This window comes from Rana temporaria, chromosome 5, assembly GCF_905171775.1.
Source record: "Rana temporaria chromosome 5, aRanTem1.1, whole genome shotgun sequence".
In the NCBI taxonomy this organism is placed as follows: Eukaryota; Metazoa; Chordata; class Amphibia; order Anura; family Ranidae; genus Rana; species Rana temporaria.
This window is the reverse complement of record NC_053493.1, coordinates 184,870,245-184,892,425: the sequence shown is the minus strand read 5'-3', so window position 1 is coordinate 184,892,425 and position 22,181 is coordinate 184,870,245. Positions and strand designations below refer to the sequence as shown.

Here is a 22,181-nt window from a genome sequence, read left to right as displayed (position 1 = left end):
ATTAAGAGAGGTATGGACTCCAGAGACAGAGATATAATTTTGCCCCTGTACAAATCATTAGTAAGACCTCATCTGGAATATGCAGTTCAGTTTTGGGCACCAGTTCTCAAAAAGGATATAGGAGAACTGGAGAAAGTGCAGAGAAGAGCAACCAAATTGATAAGAGGCATGGAGGAGCTCAGCTATGAGGAAAGATTAGAGGAACTAGATTTATTCACTCTTGAGAAGAGGAGAATAAGGGGGGATATGATCAACATGTACAAATATATAAGAGGTCCATACAGTGAACTTGGTGTTGAGTTATTCACTTTACGGTCATCACTGAGGACAAGGGGGCACTCTTTACGTCTAGAGGAAAAGAGATTTCACCTCCAAATACGGAAAGGTTTTTTCACAGTAAGAGCTGTGAAAATGTGGAACAGACTCCCTCCAGAGGTGGTTCTGGCCAGATCAGTAGATTGCTTTAAGAAAGGTCTGGATTCTTTCCTAAATGTACAGAATATAACTGAGTACTAAGATTTGTAGGTAAAGTTGATCCAGGGTAAATCCGATTGCCTCTCGGGGGATCAGGAAGGAATTTTTTCCCCTGCTGTAGCAAATTGGATCATGCTCCGCTGGGGTTTTTTGCCTTCCTCTGGATCAACTGTGGGTATGAAGTTGGGTGTATAGGATTTTACTGTGTTTTTTTATTTTGTTTTTTGTGGTTGAACTGGATGGACTTGTGTCTTTTTTCAACCTGACTAACTAACTATGTAACTATGTAAAAATGATCCTTCATGCTGAGGTTTATGTGTATCTGTGAGATTATTACTTGTGATATAGTAAGTACTATTGTGTGGTTACAAGGACTGGTATATGAGTGCAAAGTATACAGCGACAAAGCACAGATTTTAATAAAGGTTGCGCTATGAATGGGGAATGGGGTAACGTGCAAAGGAAGTGTGGCAAATCCTTATATATGGAAAAAAATATACTCTGACTAGTGATCATAAGTAACAATAATAAAGAATGGTAGTGGTAAATTCTAATAAGTAAATAACATCAAAATAAATGTGCTACAATGCAGCCAAGGCTAGCTGCCAAAATGTGAAGTATTACAAAGTGACGGTGCAAGTGTCATATAAAGTAGTAAAAAATGTACTGATACACAATAGGGTGTACAACGTGCCAAGTATAACACACAACAGTGATTGTAATAGACTAGATTAAATGTCCATGCAGCAGATAACTGTAAACGGAACAACAGGCAAAGTCCAAAGTAAAAGTGCTGGTGTGGATGCCAAAGTGACGAGTATATTTTTTTCCATATATAAGGATTTGCCACACTACCCCATTCCCCATTCATAGCACAGCACTACCCCTTTATTCTTCATTTGTTCCTGGTTTGATACACCATCCAGTACAGCAGCTGTACCCAGGGCCAGATTAAGAACATCATGGGCCTGGTGCTGAGGATTTTGGTGGGGCCTTTTAGGCTGCATTCACACCTCCGCGACAAGTAACGCCGCGTACGCGGCGTATTTTGCCGCGAATAGTGTAACTTTTTTTTTTCAAATCCTTCCTATTGCTTTGTATGGCCGAATGCCAATGCCGCCTGAAAAAAAGGGTCCGGGACTTTTTTTCATGCCGCAGGTGTACGGCGTTTATGAGATGTGAACCATCTCATAGACAGCAATGGGAATTCTCCCCTCCAGCGGCACGAGCGGCCGGCGTCGGGCGTTTTGTCGCGGAGGTGTGAATGGGGTGTAATAAATAATAAATAAATGCGTGGAAATGACATGAACGCAGCCCAGCCAAGGCAAGTGACCAAAGGCACAGAACCCAGAAGGAAGACCGGGTGAAGATGGAAGTGCCCGGGCCCCGCCTGATTCATCGCAGCACTGGAGGGCTCAGTCTGAAAATTGAAGTGTACACTAATGTGCTAATATGCTGTGCATACTTGTACGTTGTGGCATAACCTACCCCAGGGCCTCTAAAAAGTAGTAATGTCAGGAAAGTTTACTACCGCTTTATTATCCCAGGATCCCAGGAGCCTCTCATGGGGCCCCCTACTGACCCGGTGGACGGTGGCCCTTGGGCAGTGCCTAAGTGCACAGTTGCCAACATTTAAAAAATATTTTCAGGGCCACTTTTTTATATAAGTGCTATATTTAGAGTACCTGAGATCCCCGATGTTCCTCTATACATCATAGTAGTAATCACAAAATTAAATGAGTACTAATAATGGGGCAGAACAAATATGAGAACTGATATTTCCTTTAGTTGAACTAACAAAAGTGTGTCCATTCTAGAGCTGGTAACATTGAGGATATTCAGTATAATTTTAAAGAACTGTTTTTGTGGGTAAGCGACATAGGGGAGGAGTATGGACGGTATATAAGTGGGAAGTATGTGCAGGTGAGGGAGAGGAATGTGGAGGGTCTAACAGTGGGCACTATGTAGAGGAGAGGAGGGCAGTATGTACAGGAAGAGTGAGGGGGTATGACAGAGGGTAGTACGTACCAGAGAGAAGTGTGGAGAGTATGATGGGGCAGTATGTACAGGAGAGGAGTGTGGAGGGTATGACAGTGGGCAGTATGTACAGGAGAGGAATGTAGATGGTATGATAGTGGGCTCTATGTATAGGAGAGGAGTGTGGAGGGTATGACAGTGAACACTATGTATAGGAGAGGAGTGTGGAGGGTATGACAGTGAGCAGTATGTACAGGAGAGGAGTGTGGAGGGTGCGACAGTGGGCACTAAGTACAGGAGAGAAGTGTATGACAGCAGGCACTATGTACAGGAGAGGAGTGTGAAGGGTATGACAGTGGGCGCTATGTATAGGAGAGGAGCGTGGAGGGTATGACAGTGGGCACTATGTACAGGAGAGGAGTGTGTAGGGTATGACAGTGGGTACTATGTATAGGAGAGAAGTGTGGAGAGTATGACAGTGGGCACTATGTACAGGAGAGGAGTGTGGAGAGTATGACAGTGAGCACTATGTACAGGAGTGGAAGAATGTTTAGGGACTGAGTAGTGGTTAAGCGGGTCATACATGGATTGAAATTACGCCAATTATTCAGAGACCAGCCATAGTCAATCTATGTATGGGCTAGCTGGTTTTACACAAGTCAATCTATTAATCAACTTGAGTACAACCAGCCTGTTTTTTTTTTCTTAAAACAATCAGTGCTGCCAGCTAAAGTTAGCAACACTGATCATTGTACGCACTGGCAGAACACAATAACACTGCAGGAGTGATTCCCCCATCCACAGGTCAGCAGGTGAGAGGGTGTGTGGGGGGACAGGCTGGGGAGAGATACTAGTCAGTGGCTGGGTAGGCACTGGTAGTATCAGAGCCAGATACACACAGGTTACATACACCACGATCGTTAGAGCGAGAACAATGGGCCAAATTCTCAAAAAAGCTGCGTAACTTAACTTTCAGCAGTTAAGTTACACTGACTTAAAATCTCTACCTAAGTGCCCGATCGTCAAAGCACTTACCTAGAAATTTCAGGCCGTGTAACTTAAGTGCCGCCGTCGCAAGGCGGTCCTCCTCTCCTGGGGGCGTTTAAAATTTAAATGAGGCGCGCTCCCGCGCCGGCCGTACTGCGCATGCGTGTGACGTAATTTTCCCGACGTGCAGCGCGCGAACGTAATTAACGCCGGGCGGCTTTGAGAATTTCGACGGGACACTAAAGTTGCGACGGGTGAAAAAAAAAAGACGCGCCGGGAAAACAAATAATTATAAAAAAAAAATGACAGCGTCGCTCAGCATGCATTCCTGAGAGGGAGAACTCCATGCCAATTTTCAAAGAAAAAACCGGCATGGGTTCCCCCCCCCCAGGAGCATACCAGGCCCTTAGGTCTGGTATGGGTTGTAAGGAGACCCCCCCACGCCGAAAAATCGACGTAGGTGGTCCCCCCACAATCCATACCAGACCCGTATCCAAAGCACGCTACCCGGCCGGTCAGGAAGGGAGTGGGGACGAGCGAGCGCCCCCCCCCCCCCCCTCCTGAGCCGTGCCAGGCCGCATGCCCTTAACATGGGGGGGTTAGGTGCTCTGGGGCAGGGGGGCGCACTGCGGGCCCCCCCACCCCAGAGCACCCTGTTACCATGTTGATAAGGACAGGACCTCTTCCCGACAACCCTTGCCGTTGGTTGTCGGGGTCTGCGGGCGGGGGCTTATCGGAATCTGGGAGTCCCCTCAAATAAGGGGGCCCCCAGATACCGGCCCCCCACCCTAAGTGAATGGATATGGGGTACATCGTACCCCTACCCATTCACCTGGAGGCAAAAAGTAAAAGTTAGTAAACACACAACACAAGGGTTTTTAAAATAATTTATTATTCTGCTCCGGATGCCCCCCCTGTCTTCTTTATTAGCTCTATTACCAGGGGGGGCTTCTTCTTCCACTCTCCGGGGGTCTTCTTCCACTCTCGGGGGTCTTCTCCGCTCTCCGGGGGGGTCTTCTTCTTCCGCTCTCCGGGGGGGGCTTCTCCGCTCTCCGGGGGTCTTCATCTCTCTTCGCCGCTCACCGCTGTTGACTCGGCGAACCCCGGTTCTTCTGCAGATGTCCGGTGCCTTCTTCTTCAGCGCTGGCTGCCTGCTATCTTTGTGTGTTAGCTCAATTTCTAACAGGCAGCCAGCGCGGTCTTCTGTGACGTCATCTTCTTCTCTTCCCTTCTTCCGATGTTGCCTCGTCGCTCTTGTCACTGTAATGATGGAAGCGCGCCTTGCATCCCATTTATATAGGCATCACCGTCCCATCATGCTCCGGTAGGTACCCACGTGGTGGGTGCACGTGGGTAGGCACCCACCACGTGGGTACCTGCCGGAGCATGATGGGACGGTGATGCCTATATAAATGGGATGCAAGGCGCGCTTCCATCATTACAGCAACAAGAGGCGACGAGGCAACATCGGAAGAGGGGAGAAGAAGAACCTGACGTCACAGAAGACCGCGCTGGCTGCCTGTTAGAAATTGAGCTAACACACAAAGATAGCAGGCAGCCAGCGCTGAAGAGGAAGGCACCGGACATCTGCAGAAGAACCGGGGTTCGCCGAGTCAACAGCGGTGAGCGGCGAAGAGAGATGAAGACCCCCGGAGAGCGGAGAAGCCCCCCCCTCGGAGAGCGGAAGAAGAAGCCCCCCCCGGAGAGCGGAGAAGACCCCCGGAGAGTGGAAGAAGACCCCCGGAGAGTGGAAGAAGAAGCCCCCCCTGGTAATAGAGCTAATAAAGAAGACAGGGGGGGCCTCCGGAGCAGAATAATAAATTATTTTAAAAACCCTTGTGTTGTGTGTTTACTAACTTTTACTTTTTGCCTCCAGGTGAATGGATAGGGGTACGATGTACCCCATATCCATTCACTTAGGGTGGGGGGCCGGTATCTGGGGGCCCCCTTATTTGAGGGGACTCCCAGATTCCGATAAGCCCCCGCCCGCAGACCCCGACAACCAAGGGCAAGGGTTGTCGGAAAGAGGTCCTGTCCTCATCAACATGGGGACAGGGTGCTCTGGGGTGGGGGGCCCCGCAGTGCGCCCCCCTGCCCCAGAGCACCCAACCCCCCCATGTTGAGGGCATACGGCCTGGCACGGCTCAGGAGGGGGGGGGGGGGCGCTCGCTCGTCCCCACTCCCTTCCTGACCGGCCGGGTAGCGTGCTTTGGATACGGGTCTGGTATGGATTGTAGGGGGACCCCCTACGTCGATTTTTCGGCGTAGGGGGGGTCTCCTTACAACCCATACCAGACCTAAGGGCCTGGTATGCTCCTGGGGGGGGAAACCCATGCCGGTTTTGAATTTAAAAATTCCCGTGGAGTTCTCCCTCAGGAATGCATACCAAATGCCGTCGCTTGAATGGGCTTTTACAAGGTGTGACTAACTTTCCACATTGTAAAACCAGCCCTAGTTTTGCGCAGGCAAATTCGGAACTTACGCAGAAATCACAATGATGAAATGCTTTGAAAATCTGCTTAAGTCCTCATTTGCATATGCAAAGCTGCATTTCAATGAGAAATGCCCCCAGTGGCGGATGCGGTACTGCATCCTAAGATCTGACCGTGTAAGTGTCTTACACATGTCAGATTTTCTGCCTAACTTTGGAAAAAGCCTTTTGAGAATCGTTTCCAAAGTTAGGCACAGACTGAACAGCAGTTAAGTCTGCGTATCTCTTTTGGGAATCAGGCCCAATAATTCTAGTACTAGACCTCCTCTGTAATTCTAAACATGTAACCTAAAAAAATGTAAAGCATCGCTTAGGATACCAAAAAAAATTGTGCTAACTTAACTGACTAACTGTTTTTTTAATGAATGAAACATTTTTTTCCAAAAAAAATTGCTGCGCAAATACCGTGCTAGAGCTGCACAATTAATCGTTAAAAAAATTGTGATCTCGATTCAACCCCCCTGACGATCTTCAATGCAGAGTTTGCTGATTCTTTCATATAACAAGTGGAGAGACTTTCAGCTGTCAAAAGAAAATATCTGGGCAGTCTGCCAAGTTTTTAACAGGAAACATTGTAACTGACACTTCCTTCTTTGATCAAAGGGATACACTTCTGTGTGTAAAGAACAAATCTGAGCAGTCTGCGAAGTTTGTAAACAAAATGAAACATTGCAACTAACTAACATTGTAACTGAATTTAACCACTTAAAGTCCAACACTTGTTTCTTAAGTTAGAAAGCAATATTATTTGCTAGAAAATTACTTGGAACTGCCAAACATTATATATATTTTAGCAGAGACTCTAGGGAATACAATGGCTATTGCTGCAATATTTTATGTCACACTGCATTTTCCCACTTCAATGAATAATAAAAACCATAAAAACAAAACAGTGAAGTTAGCCCATTTTTTATTTTTTTGTTTTAATGTGAAAGATGATGTTACGCCGCAACAATCGTGAGAGAATTGTGATCTATCTTCTAAGCAAAACAATTGCAATTCTCATTTTAGCCAGAATCGTGCAGCTCTGTACCCTGCAACATAAAAAGTGCAAAGACCACCATAGAGTAATTTTCTAGCAAAAAACAAATGATGATTTTTACATGTAGTAGAGAAGTGTCAGAATTGGCCTGGGTGGCAAGGGGTTAATTACCATGAGTAATATACAAATAATTATTATAAGCCCTGTGATCCTATCAGTCTGCTGTAGTGTGTCAGCTTGTATTTATATTGGCCGCTCTGAATGTAGCTTCTGACAGGCTGTGCAAGCAGGCCCGTATCTCCGGAACCATAAATGATAGCCGTCCCATATTTTAACCAGTTGTGGGGTAGCTCTTCCCATGCCTACCCCCAAATGTGGGGTTTCTGTGACCTCTGGTCATCGAGCTACAACCCCCCAAATTCTATCTTAAAAAAAAAAATTCTTAAAAAAAAAAAAAAAATTTTTTTTTTTTTTTTTTTTTTTGGGCAAATGGGCCTATCTTGAGAAAGGGGCCTGGAGCTGCAGCTCCATCAGCCCCATTGTTAATCCGGCCCTGGCTGTACCCCTTCTCTCTCCCCTTCCCCCACTCTCGTGGTAAGCGCGGTAATACTCACCCCATCATCAAAGCACAGATTTTGTTTAATCTTCCACCTTTAGGCTCCACCCTCTGTTAGGCAAAATCTGTCCCCTCCATCCTGCTGACCCCCGCACACTGCAATACAAACTACTGACCCTATACTCTGCCCTGCTGATCACCTGTACACTGCCATGCTGAACTGCCATCCTCTGCCCCCTAAATTTTTTTACTGCACCCCCACATTAGACAGACTAGATCTTGCTCTGCTGGAGAGTGCAAAATCTGGGTGCAGCTATGCATGGTAGCCAGCTTCTAACTTCAGCTTGTTTAATTAAAGCGGAGTTCCACCCAAAAGTGTAACTTCCGCTTTAAGTACTCCTCGGCCCTTACATGCCACATTTGTCATGTAGTATTTTTTTTGGGTGGGGGGAGTGGTTTCTTCGTTTTGAAGGGGACTTCCTGTCTCAATTCCTCCTTTCGCCTACGGGCCGCCTAGGCGACTCCTCCTCTCCCCCTAGGCAGCCCCTCCCTCTAGGCGATCTTCTGGGACACCTGACAGGTCCCAGAAGATCACCTGTCCACTTCGAGAGCACAGCACGACTCGCTCATGTGCAGTGTGCACCCGGCCATGAAGCCACAAGCTGTCACAGCTGGATGCCCACAGTTCTAATGACGGTGCCACAGAGAGGGGGAGAGGAGCAGGCCTCTGTGCGGCTGCATCGCTGGATCATGGGACAGGTGAGTGGCTGTTAAGAGTCAGCAGCTACACTTTGTGTAGCTGCTGACTTTTAATAAACGAAAAATAGCCTGGAACTCTTTTAAGCTTTGACATAAAAAAAAAAACCTGAAAACTGACTGGCTTCTATGCAGAGCTGCACAAGCTTTTGCATTCTCCAGTTTTAGTAAATCAACCCCTGTTAGTAAATAAAAAGAACAATAAAGAGAACTCTTTCTCCACTTTTGAGACCAGAAAGGGATTGAGGACAGATTCCCTAGATTCTTTCTCTGTAGCTTAAGGGGCGTCAGTCAGGTATGGTACATACTGTAGTTACATTGGTCCAAGCTGGAACAATGTAACTATGTATAATATAGCCTATGCCTGGAATTATTCTTTCAATTGCCCAGGGATGTACAGTACTGCAGCAATCCCCATGGCTTGGATTCTGGGACATGCAGTAGATCAGTACAAAGCCGCTTCAGGACAGATGTCTAGAAAATGGGACTGTCCCGGCAGATCTTGGACACTTGGCAACTATGGGTATAGCTTTCCTTGGCTCTGAAATTTACTGTCTAGGGCTGGGTTCACACTGGTGCGAACACAGACATTGCATGTGATTTGCACCACATTGCTGTGCAGATCACATGCGATGTCTGTGCAATGCAAATTCAGCCATACCATTTGTATGGCTGAATTTCCATTGCATTCGGACCAAAATGGTGCAAGACTCTTTTTTTGGTCCGCACTGGAATGGGATTGCATGGGTGTTCACACCCATGCGGTCTGATTCCTCTCCGATTTCATAGTTCAAACTATCTGCAAAGTGATTTGGGGGAGCAGTGTGAACTGCCTGTGAGTGAGATGTGATGTGGGAACCTGCGGTGGAATCATGCTGGTTCCTGCATCGCACTAGTGTGAACCCAGCCTAATGGCCCTTTCACACAAAGGGTCTGATCAGGTCTGCCAGTTTTTCAGTTGGACCTGACTGGAGCCTCCATTCACCCCTATAGACAGGTGGGTGTAGATTAACGTGTGTCCCTTTACACCTGTCTATCTCCAATCCTCTAAAAAAAAAAAGAAAAAAAAAATGACGGGGGACCTGTCCCCCTCTGTCTAGGGGGATGGGATTGGAGGGCAGTTGGATGTAAACATAAAGCTGGTCCGTTTACTCCCAGCTGCCCATAGAGCAGAGTGGGCTGTGTCTGTGTCTACTGCATAAACTAAGCAGACACATATTTGCTATCTGCCCGCTCTGCTCCGATCAGCAGGGTATCAGCCGACAGATTCCCTGCTCAGTAAAGTGGATTTTACCCCATCTGGAAAGAGACAGGTGACAAGCGACAGGGTGAGAATGCTGCTGCGGTGTCAGTGATCGCAGTACCAGGGACCTTGGGCAACCAATAGGGATTCAGGGCATGCTACTGCATGTATCTATTATTATTTTCATTAGGACATTAGGTTGCTATAAGAGATGAAGAAATGGAAAGTTGCTAAAGTGACCATATGCACTGTGAATGTGTTTATATTTATTTGTTGGTAATATGAACATATGGATTCATTATTATATACTATATTAATAAACTACTCTCCACATTACTCAGTTAATGTTGGGTGGGTATCTGATTTTATTCAGAGTGGAACACATTTTACACAGGAACCAGTGGAGCACATTTTCCTGACAACTTATTCACATTATGGAAATCGTTATTGATATTTAGTTTTAATTAGATCCTGTTGCAAGCGCAATTACACCCCCCCTTGTCATTAATTGCTTTAAGTGTGTGAACACTATTAGTCGTGGCAGCTGCATTATTAGTTTGATTTTCTTATTTTAGCTTTGTTGTGCCCTTGTTGAGGTTGGTTTTGCGCATTAGTTCCCCCCCGTTTTTATAGGGTGAGAATGCTGCTGCGGTGTCAGTGATCGCAGTACCAGGGACCTGGGGCAACCAATAGGGATTCAGGGCATGCTACTGCATGTATCTATTATTATTTTCATTAGGACATTAGGTTGCTATAAGAGATGAAGAAATGGAAAGTTGCTAAAGTGACCATATGCACTGTGAATGTGTTTATATTTATTTGTTGGTAATATGAACATATGGATTTATTATTATATACTATATTAATAAACCCAAATACCGTATTTATCGGCGTATAACATGCACAGGTGTAGTACACGCACCCTAACTTTAAGAGGGAAGTTTCAGGAAAAAAACTTCCCACAGCCCCTGCATATAACACACAGGCACAGTTTACCCTCTATTTTCAGGGTAAAAAAGTGAGTGTTATACGCCAATAAGTGCAGTAAATATCTACATGTTCATATTACTAATAAATATAAAAGCACAGTCCATGTGGTCACTTTAGCAACTTTCCATGTCTTTATAAACATTATAATTAGGAGTATAACATCTCTAACAGCAATCCTAATGTCCCAGTGACAATGATACTCATGGATGTCTGTAACCTTCACTTAATGTTGACAAGAAAACAAAAAGCTTTTCATTGCTCTATTAAAATCAGACCGGTAGATGTCTATGACTAGGGTTGAGCGAACCCGAACTGTAAAGTTCGGGTTCGGTACGGACTTTGGGTTTTTCCCGAACCCGGACCCGAACCCGAATAGTTGGAAAAAGTCTGGGTTCGGAGTTCGGGTATGTTTTGGCACGCTGCACGGCAGCCAATCGCCATTCGTGTTACTACTGTGACTGGAAACTGATCACAGCCATGCCTACTTATGGCATGGCTGTGATTGGCCAGTGCAGCATGTGACCCATCATGTGACGTGCCTCTATGTTAGATAGAGGCACACAGCACAGATCGTCACTCTGCTTCACTCTAGATAGGGAAAGGCTGCTGGAATCTGCTGCTTAGGGAAAGTCTTAGGTGTATCTGGCTCGTTTTCACTGTATTTCACTTATGTGAGGGAAAGGTTGCTGAATCTGCTCAGGGAAAGTGTTAGGTCTATGCTGTTATACTGCTCCAGAAATATCAAGAAGCACACTTTATTTCTTTGATATCTGCATCATCTTAGGGCAACTGGCTCGTTGTCACTGCTTCACTTATGTGAGGGAAAGGTTGCTGAATCATAGGGACAGTTTTAGGTGTATGTTGCTCCAGAAATATCAACAAGCACTCTACTCCTGTGACATCTGCTGTGCTTCATATAGTTTAGGAATTTTGTTCAACTATAGGGGCAGTTTGCAATCTATAGGTGACTCTGAATATTTCAACAGCAGTACACCTGCCACACCACCTGTGCACCTGTGATATACTGTGTTTCTGTCAAGTACATAGTCAGGGAGAGTTTGCTGAAATATTTTTTCTATGGTGGCAGTCAGCACTCTATAGGTGACTGAGTATTTCAACAGCACTACACCAGCCACACCACCCGTGCACCTGTGATATACTGTGTTTCTGTCAAGTACATAGTCAGGGAGAGTTTGCTGAAATATTTTTTCTATGGTGGCAGTCAGCACTCTATAAGTGACTGAGTATTTAAACAGCACTACACCTGCCACACCACCTGTGCACCTGTGATATACTGTGTTTCTGTCAAGTACATAGTCAGGGAGAGTTTGCTGAAATATTTTTTCTATGGTGGCAGTCAGCACTCTATAGGTGACTGAGTATTTCAACAGCACTACACCTGCCACACCACCTGTGCACCTGTGATATACTGTGTTTCTGTCAAGTACATAGTCAGGGAGAGTTTGCTGAAATATTTTTTCTATAGGGGCAGTCAGCACTCTATAGGTGACTGAGTATTTCAACAGCACTACACCTGCCACACCACCTGTGCACCTGTGATATACTGTGTTTCTGTCAAGTACATAGTCAGGGAGAGTTTGCTGAAATATTTTTTCTATAGGGGCAGTCAGCACTCTATAGGTGACTGAGTATTTCAACAGCACTACACCTGCCACACCACCTGTGCACCTGTGATATACTGTGTTTCTGTCAAGTACATAGTCAGGGAGAGTTTTTTGAAATATTTTTCCTATAGGGGCAGTCAGCAATCTATAGGTGACTCTGTATATTTCAACAGCACTGCACCTGTCCCCTGTGATATACTGTATGTGCAGTACATTGTTTAGGGCTGGGTTCCTGCTTCTTGCTATAGGTGGACAAATATATAGGTGAATCTCTGCCTATTTCACCAGCTTACACTTTTTTGTATTTAACATTTTTCAAAATGAGGGCAAGACCCTAAATTTGAGAAATATATAGGTGAATCTCTGCCCATTTCACCAGCACTCCACCATTCCCCTGTGATATACTGTCTGTGCAATACATTGTTTAGTGCTGGCTTCCTGCTTATTGCTATAGCTAGATAAATATATAGGTGAATCTCTGCCTATTTCACCAGCTTACACTTTTTTGTATTTCAAATTTCTCAAAATTAGGGCAAGACCCTAAATTTGAGAAATATATAGGTGAATCTGTGCCCATTTTACCAGCACTCCACCTTTCCCCTGTGATATACTGTCTGTGCAGTACATTGTTTAGTGCTGGCTTCCTGCTTATTGCTATAGCTAGAGAAATATATAGGTGAATCTCTGCCTATTTCACCAGCTTACACTTTTTTGTATTTAAAATTTCTCAAAATTAGGGCAAGACCCTAAATTTGAGAAATATGAGGAAAACTTCAAATAAGGGACGTGGCCGCGGTCATGGTGCTGCTGGTGGAGCTCCTGTTACAGGGAGAGGACGTGGTCGATCTGTGCCAGCTACAAGCACAAGTACAACACCTTTCTCAGGTGCGAGTAGCCGACAGAGCCTGCAGCGGTATTTGGTCGGGCCTAATCCAGGCCAGGAGCAGAACAGGCGGTAGTAGATTGGGTTGCTGACAGTGCCTCCAGTTCCTTCACATTGTTTTCCAACCAGTCTTGTGCTGAAAGCTCAGAGTTGGCGCCTGCAGCCGATGTCCACCATCAGTCTTTCACCTCACCCCCTTGCAAATCAGCCAAGCAGTCTGAGCCCCAAAGCATGCAGCAGTCTCTTCTTCTTTTTGATGAGTCTGTTAGCATGTGTTTCCAGGGCCATCCACCTAGCCCAGCCCCAGAAGGGGAAGAGATTGAGTGCACCGATGCACTTATATTTCAGGATGAGTTCATGGGGGGACCATCACAGCACGTCTTGCATGATGATGATGAAACACAGTTGCCAACTGCTGGTGCTTTTGCAATTGTGCAGACCGACAAGGAGGGCAGTGGTGAAGACTGGGTGGAAGATGATGTTGAGGACGATGAGGTCCTCGACCCGACATGGAATCAACGTCATGCAGGTGACCCATGTAGTTCGGAGGAAGAGGCGGTGGTCACACAGAGCCACCAGCACAGCAGAAGAGGGAGCAGGGTGCCAAAGTAGAGCGTCCGTCCCCTAGACAGTACGCCTGCTACTGCCCAATGCAGCAAGGGACCAAGCACACCAAAGCCAGGTCCAAGGAGTTCCCTAGCGTGGCAGTTCTTCACACAATGTGCTGATGACAAGACACGCGTGGTTTGCATGTTGTGCAATCAGAGCCTGAAGCGAGGCATAAACGTTCTCAACCTGAGCACAACCTGCATGACCAGGCATCTAAGTGCAAAGCACGAGCTGCAGTGGAGTAGACACCTCAAAAACCAAGAAAGGTCTCTGGCTCCTCCTGCTTCCTCTTCTGCATCAGTCTCGGGCCTCTCTGCCTCTTCATCCACCTCTGTAGTGACAGTGCCACCTGCCACCCCTCAATTGGAGGACCGGCAAGCAACACTACCACCTGGGTCACCAAACATCTCCACAATGTCCCATGGAAGCATTCAGCTCTCCATCTCCGAAACACTGGACCGTAAGAGGAAGTACCCCTCTACCTACCCGCGATCCCTGGCCCTGAATGCCAGCATTTAAAAATTACTGGCCTTATGAAATGCTGTCATTCCGTCTGGTGGAGACGCAGAGTTTTAAAAGCCTGATGGCATTGGCTGTCCCACAGTACGTCGTGCCCAGCCGCCACTACTTTTCCAGGCGAGCCACCCCTTCCCTGCACAACCAAGTGGGGGACAAAATCAGGTGTGCACTGCGCAACGCCATCTGTGCCAAGGTCCACCTAACTACGGATACGTGGACCAGTAAGCACTGTCAGGGACGCTATATCTCCCTAACAGCGCACTGGGTAAATGCAGTGGCGGCTGGGCCTGAGGCGGATAGCAGTTTGGCGCATGTCCTTCCACCACCGAGGATTGCAGGGCGCTTCAGTTTGCCTCCTGTTCCTAACTCCTTCTACTCCGCTTCCTCATCCTCTACCGCCTCCTCATCCAGTCAGCGTAACAAATTCACCACCAACTTCAGCACAGCCATGGGTAAACGCCAGCAGGCAGTTTTAAAACTTTCCTGTTTGGGAGAAAAACCACACACCGCGCAGGAGTTGTGGAGGGACATGGAACAACAGACCGATGAGTGGTTGGCGTCAGTGAGCCTCAAGCCGGGCCTGGTGGTGTGCGATAACTGGCGAAATCTCGTAGCAGCTCTGGGCCTAGCCGGTTTGACGCACATTCCTTGCCTGGCGCATGTGCTGAATTTGGTGGTGCAGAGTTTCCTGAGAACTTACCCCAATATGCCACAGCTGCTGCAGAAAGTGCGGGCCGTCTGTGCGCACTTTCTGCGTTCTCACCCATGCTGGCCAGACTGTGCGAGCAGCAGCAGGCAATAGTGGAGTTCCAGCTGCTCGTGTTTGGTTAGTGTTTGGCTGAAGCAATTTATTATCAATCAACTGTGTTTTCTCTTTCTAAATCAGAATCGCAACAGAAACTACCCAAATGACCCTGATTAAAAATTTACATACCCTGGTGATTTTGGCCTGATAACATGCACACAAGTTGACAAAGGGGTTTTAATGTCTATTAAAAGGTAGTCATCCTCACCTGTGATCTGTTTGCTTGTAATTAAAGTGTGTGTTTAAAAGGTAAACAACTTTCTGGACTCCTGACAGACCCTTGCATCTTTCATCCAGTGCTGCACTGACGTTTCTGGATTCTGAGTTATGGGGAAAGCAAAATAATTGTCAAAGGATCTGCAGGAAAAGGTAACTGAAATGTATAAAACAGGAAAGGAATAATAAAAAAAAATATCCAAGGAATTGAGAATGCCAATCAGCAGTGTTCAAACTCTAATCAAGAAGTAGAAAACGAGGGGTTCGGTTGAAACCAAACCACGACCGGGTAGACCAACTAAAATTTAAGCCACGACTGCCGGGAAAATAGTTTGGGATGCAAAGAAAAACCCACAAATAATTTCAGGTGAAATACAGGACTCTCTGAAAACATGTGGTGTGGCGGTTTCAAGATGCACAATGAGTAGGCACTTAAAGAAAAATGGGCTGCATGGTTTAGACGCCAGAAGAAAGCCATTACTATGCAAATGCCACAAAGTATCCCGATTACAATACGCCAAACAGCACAGAGACAAGCCTCAAACCTTCTGGCACAAAGTCATTTGGAGTGATGAGACCAAAATTTGCCCACAACTAAAAGCACTACATTTGAAGAGGAGACGACAAGGCCTACGATGAAAAGCACACCATTCCTACTGGGTTGAATGTTGATGTTTTGGCGATGTGTGAACTACAAAGGCACAAGAAATTTGGTCAAAATGTATGGAAAGATGAATGCAGTATGTTATCAAAAAATGCTGGAGGAACATTTGCATTCATCAGCCAGGGAGCTGCGCATAGGATGTACTTGGACATTCCAACATGACAATGATCAAAAACACAAGGCCAAGTCGACCTGTCATTGACTATAGCAGAATAAAGGGAAGGTTCTGGAGTGGCCATCTCAGTCTCCTGGCCTCAATATCATTGAGCCACTCTGGGGAGATCTCAAACATGCAGTTCATGCAAGACAGCCCAAGAATTTACAGGAACTGGAGGCTTTTTGCCAAGAGTCAGCTTTACCATCTGAGATGATAAAGAGCCTCTTCCCCAAATACCACAAAAGGCTTCAAGCTGTCATTGATGCTAATGGAGGCAATACACGGCATTAAGAACTGGGGTATGTAAACTTTTGATCAGGGTCATTTGGGTAGTTTCTGTTGTGATTATGAAAAAGAGTAAACAAAGTTGATTGGTAATAAATGGATTCAGTCAAACACTAACCATGAGTGAAAGATAAGTTTGTGTTATTCATGTTCTCTGAAAAATGGCCAAGAAATCAAATTCTGCCAGGGTATGTAAACTTATGAGCACAACTGTATCTACATATTACATTATGCGTCTCATTTCCTGCTACAATTTTTTCATCAATACTAGAGTGGGTCTTTGAATAGCATTACCAAAAAAAAATGATTCCAACTGGGCTATTAAATGAATACGGGAGTCGGGTCAACAATAGCAATTGTATTGGATCTGTCCATTCCATCAAAAAAGGTGTCAAATTATGATCTAGATAAGTTTATCCTCCCTTTCTACTCTCTTGCTGATAGTGGTTGTTTGCCTAATTGCCATCGCTAAAGGCTCTATCGCTAATGCGAACAGTAGTGGGAATAATGGGCATCCCTGCCTAGCGCCTCTAGATAAATTAATTTTTTTTTTATGTGGATCCATTAATATATACACATAGGCTCTGAGGGCACGGTAAAGTAATTTAGGCCACCTCACAAATCCTTCACCCAGGCCATACATCTCCAAAACTTCCCATAAATATGTCCACGGTATTGTTCCTCGACGCTTTGGCTGCGTCGAGGGACAATACTGCCCTATTCCCTATATTATCCTGTACCATCTGTAAATTGAGGAATAATGTCCGCAAATTTGTTGTTGTAGACCTACCTGGGATAAAACCTGTCTGGTCTGGGTGTATCAACTTTTCCATTACACTATTTAATCTAGTAGCCAAAACCCTCGCTAGTATCTTGACATCTGAGTTTAGCAATGAAATTGGTCGATAAGACTCGATCCTTATCTGGTTTCAGTATTACTATAATACTGGCTTAATTCATTGATCCTTGGAGTTTAAAGGTATTAAACGCCTGATTAAGCACTTTCAATAATTCTGGCAATAATATCTCTCCATATATCTTATATATTTCTGCCGGTAAACCATCGGTACCTGAGGAGGAATTAGGAGATTCTGAGACTGCTTTAATTAACTTGTCTAATGTTAGGGGGGGAGTCAAGTCTTTCTCTGTCATTCCTAGAAATTAAAAGGTATTTCCAAAGTCTCTAAGTTGAACCATTTTATAGAAGACCATACGTTAATATAAAATACCATAAAAGGATCAAAAAGAGGATAACATTTCCTCTTGGATATGAGAGATGTCTCCTGTTAACATACATACTGAGAGAATATAATTAGAGTGGGTCTGAGATTTAGCTATTACTGCTAACATTTTCCCATTCCTTTCTCCTTCCTCGTAATACCTACTCTTTGCAAAGAATTGAGCTAGTTCTGCTTTTTCTAAAACTGTCCTTTTATATAATAATAATGGTTTATTTTTCCATATAGAGTAATTTATTGGGGTAGGGTTCTGGATATAATAACGTTTTTTTTGTTGCACTTCTCCCACCAAATGAGTCTCCCACGCTACACTAGATTTTTTAAACCAGCTTATAGCCCGCTTATAGCCAGCTTATATTCTCTTAAAAAAGCCTTCATAGTGTCCCATACCACATGAAGGGTGGTAGAGTCAGCATTGTAAGAAAAAAAAAATCAACCAAAGACCAATGGACAGAACCATCCCGTGGCAGCATCTGCAGCCACAGGACGTTCGCCCGCCATTTTGATTTGATCTTTACACCAGACAGACTTCTCCATCATATCAAGTATTTGCAAATTTAATTTGATAGTATTTTTGTATAGGCCAAAAGGGGAAAAAATAAAAAAAAATAAACCCCACACACCAAAAATATTTTTCCCTAGGAAAAAACAAGAGGGAACGAAAAAACATCAAAAGCAAATCCACACTAGATCCTAATCCACCATCCCGTTCCACCCAACAGCCCTTATGTGGGAGAAAAAGGAAGGTGGAAACACAACTGTGAAGAATAGTAGTAAAGGCTGTCCTGCCATCATCTATAGCTTATCATAAAAAGAACATATGTTCTATGACATATTGCAAAGAAAAACAGACCTATTAAAATAAAAAAACTTTTTTTTTTTTTCCTAAAGGCGATTTACAGATTGGTGTTTTGGAGTTCCTCCTTTTTGGAAGCCTCATTGCTGCAGTGGACCCAGTTGCTGTTCTAGCCGTATTTGAGGAAGTTCATGTCAATGATGTCTTATTTATCATTGTTTTTGGAGAATCTCTTCTGAATGATGCAGTTACAGTGGTAAGACCCTAACATTTCATATTTATTGAAAACCTAATTTCATGCATCAGAGCCCCGAAGGTTCTGATTTTAAGGTTTTGATTTTTAAATGTCTTTAAACTCCTAATAATAGATAAATGTATAAATAATAGATACATGGTCTATTTAATTCCCTAACAGGGAGATCAAATGTCTATATTGTTTAAAATTTACTGGTTATATAAAAACTCAAATTCTTTTCTTAAAAGGTTTCAAATTGAACATTTCTGCTTGCTTATGGAAAACAAAGTCAATAGTTTTACCTATTTAAAAAGCTAATATCCATGGTGGCGTTCCTTATTTTTGAAGTATATGAGGGGAGTTCAATAAAGCTAATGTACTAAATTTTCTGGTCTTAGGCCCCTCTTATTAACATATTGCGTCGAATTCATGAAGCATTTGGGACAGTTTTTGTTCTGACAGCAACTCGTGCATCAACTCGTGCATTGTGTCGCATTGAATGTACCAAATGTAAAAGTGGAGCGAATTAAAGTGGATTGGTTTCTTTCCTATAAAAATAACAATGTTATAGTTACCTGCTCCGTGCAGTGGGTTTGCACAGAGCAGCCTTGATCCTCCTCTTTGGGTCCTTCTGTGCTCCTGGCCCCTCCTTACTATCGAGTGCCCCCACAGCATGCAGCTAGCTTTAGGACAGTGTTTCTCAATTCCAGTCCTCAGGCCCCCCCAACAGGTCAGGTTTTCAGGATTTCCATTATTTTGCACAGGTGATTTGATCAGTTTCACTGCCTTGGTAATCACCACAGCCTTTTCATCTGAGGGAAATCCTGAAAACCTGACCTGTTGGTCGGGCCTGAGGACTGGAATTGAGAAACACTGCTTTAGGGGCACCTGAGCCGAGCCACAGCTCCCTGTGTCCATTCAGACACGGAGCAGTGGCCCCACCCCCTCTCTTCTGTTTGGCTAACTGACTTTGATTGACAGCAGGTGAGAGAGTCTCAGACGACTGAGACACTCGTGGAGTTCGCTGGACAGAGATGGGGCTCAGGTAAGTATTAGGGGGGCTGAAGGCAACTGCTGCATACAGAAGGCTATTTATCTTAATGCAAATAATACATTAAGTGCCATTGGCTCCCACTGCTGTCAGTTAGCCAATCCAGGAGAGAGAGGGGGCTTTACAACCCCTTTAAGACCAATTCTCTTTTGGTGGACAGACAGACCGAAAGACTGGCTCGGATAGATTTTTCTTATCTCTCATGCATTCTAAAAGTGGTGCAGCTTGAGCCAAATTCAAGTACAAGTTCTAGACAGGATAATGAATTTGGCACATTCCTTACCACTTTTAGAATGCATAAGAGACCCTTTTGCAAAATCTGCCTGCACCAGTCTTTATGAATTTCAGGGATATATGTTTTCCTTTTATATTTGAATCTACTACTTATCTACTTATCTACTATTTATTTATCCTGTATTTTGACATCATATTTTTTCTTGTCACTCTATGACCTATTGTATGAAAAATATAAGAAAAACAATGATTTTATTGACCTCTATGCAAATAGGACCCTAGAGTAGTTGTTCCGTGTATTTAATAATAATCTTTCATTATATTTGATCTTTTTCAATATATTCATCAATTATTTGTAACGTTCATTAAATGTCTGTTTGTAGTTTGTAAGCATTTATGATGAGGGGTCAGCTGACTATGCATATGATCATACACCGCAAATATATGAGCAGAATATTTTTGCTTGACTTATGCACTACTGTACAGATTAAACTATACTTCCCCTCTGGCTTTTATAGGTGTCTTTGGGATGCTTTCTACAACATATTAAATGTTAACATTTTACGGTACAAATCCAAATTTGAATTATCCATTTACCCAATTCTAACACAGTATAATAATGGACATGTATAAAACAATAGGTGAAGTGAACTCCTGCGCTGTCTAGAGTGAGGGGACAATTGAAAAGTGGGGATACTGCTGCAAATAAAAAAGAGGTCTACCTCGATAGACAAAAAGTGATAATTGTAACAAGTGAAATATTTGCGCTGTAAAGTGTTATACAAATTAATGTGTGTGTGCATATAACCACATACATATACAAGTACAAAAAATGGGTGGGGAAAGTCCAAAAAAGGGGGAGTGACACTAATATACCAGTAAACAATATTGTTGAATAGTCATTAATCGAGGGCACAGTGCTGAAGAGGTCCAGGTACAACAAAATCCAACCATGTAGGGGTGCAGTTCATCAATACTTTATCCAATCAATAACGTTGTGAAGTGAAAAATGTTGAAAAACACAACAATAAAAAAAATAAAAAAATAAATAAAAAAAAAATATATATATATATAAAAATAGAAATAAAAATAAAAATAAAAATAAGAATAAGGGTCAAAGTATTTCAGAAGAAGGAGGCCTTGTATCCAAAAAGGGTGAAAGATAGAGAGTGAGCCGTAACCAAGATCTCATATATGCACCTCTAGTGATCCCAGCAGCTCACCTCTAATCTGGCAAGCTGGATTAAATCAGCCTGATCCTGATGGGTGTGGTCCGTTGTTGAATATCACATACGGGTCTCCATAAAGTGTATTACATGAAAAAGTAAAAGGAGTAGAAACCAAATGGTGTGATAACGTCACAGAGAGGGATAGCAATGTCTTCTGATTTAAACCAGTGGAGATGCACTCACATGTGGGTGAAAAAACTGGGGCTCTTATCCACGAACGCCGAGCTCGTCAGTCCCTCCTTCCTCTCCCTTACTGATTCTCCAGGGTTAGGAGTCCCGTGTCCCCAATGGTTCACAAGTCGGCTCTTGTTATGTATGAGGATCTCGGTGGTGTATGTGGGGTAAGAGAGAAGGACAAGCCTGATCGTGTGATATCATCAACAATAAGCAAAACCTGATGAAGTCACATGTTGACGATACGCGTCGGGATTGGAGGGCTTGACACACTCCAGCATCCGACCACTGGATATACGAGTTCGCCACTCGTCGGATTGATGCAGCAATTTCGATTTTAAATGTGAGTTTTTAAGTGCTTTTATAATAAACTTTTCACGTCTGACTGGGCTACGCTGGTGTTGTCCATCCCACTTCCCCCCATGTATGACTGCCACATCTGAGTGTCCGGACTGAGCCACAGATAGAGGGGAAGTGTTGGAGGCACAGATTTATTGCGAGTCCGCACTCGTGGAGGAAGGTCTTTTATGTTATATTGTTCATGTGAGTGCATTACTACCTGGGCATTCCTGGGGGGTTTTTGTTTATTGTTGATGATATCACACGATACTCCTTTTACTTTTTCATGTAATACACTTTATGGAGACCCGTATGTGATATTCAACAACGGACCACACCCATCAGGATCAGGCTGATTTAATCCAGCTTGCCAGATTAGAGGTGAGCTGCTGGGATCACTAGAGGTGCATATATGAGATCTTGGTTACGGCTCACTCTCTATCTTTCACCCTTTTTGGATACAAGGCCTCCTTCTTCTGAAATACTTTGACCCTTATTCTTATTTTTATTTTTATTTTTATTTCTATTTTTATATATATATTTTTTTTTTTTTTTTTTTTTATTGTTGTTGTGTTTTTCAACATTTTTCACTTCACAACGTTATTGATTGGATAAAGTATTGATGAACTGCACCCCTACATGGTTGGATTTTGTTGTACCTGGACC

General features: G+C 44.1%; 1 protein-coding gene across 3 annotated transcripts in view; it reads left to right on the top strand.

Moving 5' to 3' along the window:
• Positions 1-22,181, top strand: part of SLC9A3 (solute carrier family 9 member A3) — a 714,882-nt gene that overhangs the window by 368,403 nt on the left and 324,298 nt on the right. For all 3 annotated transcript variants that reach the window (XM_040353440.1, XM_040353441.1, XM_040353442.1), the window contains exon 3: positions 18,349-18,509. In XM_040353440.1, the coding sequence (XP_040209374.1) occupies positions 18,349-18,509 (161 nt within the window). The remainder of the gene's footprint in view (positions 1-18,348; positions 18,510-22,181) is intronic.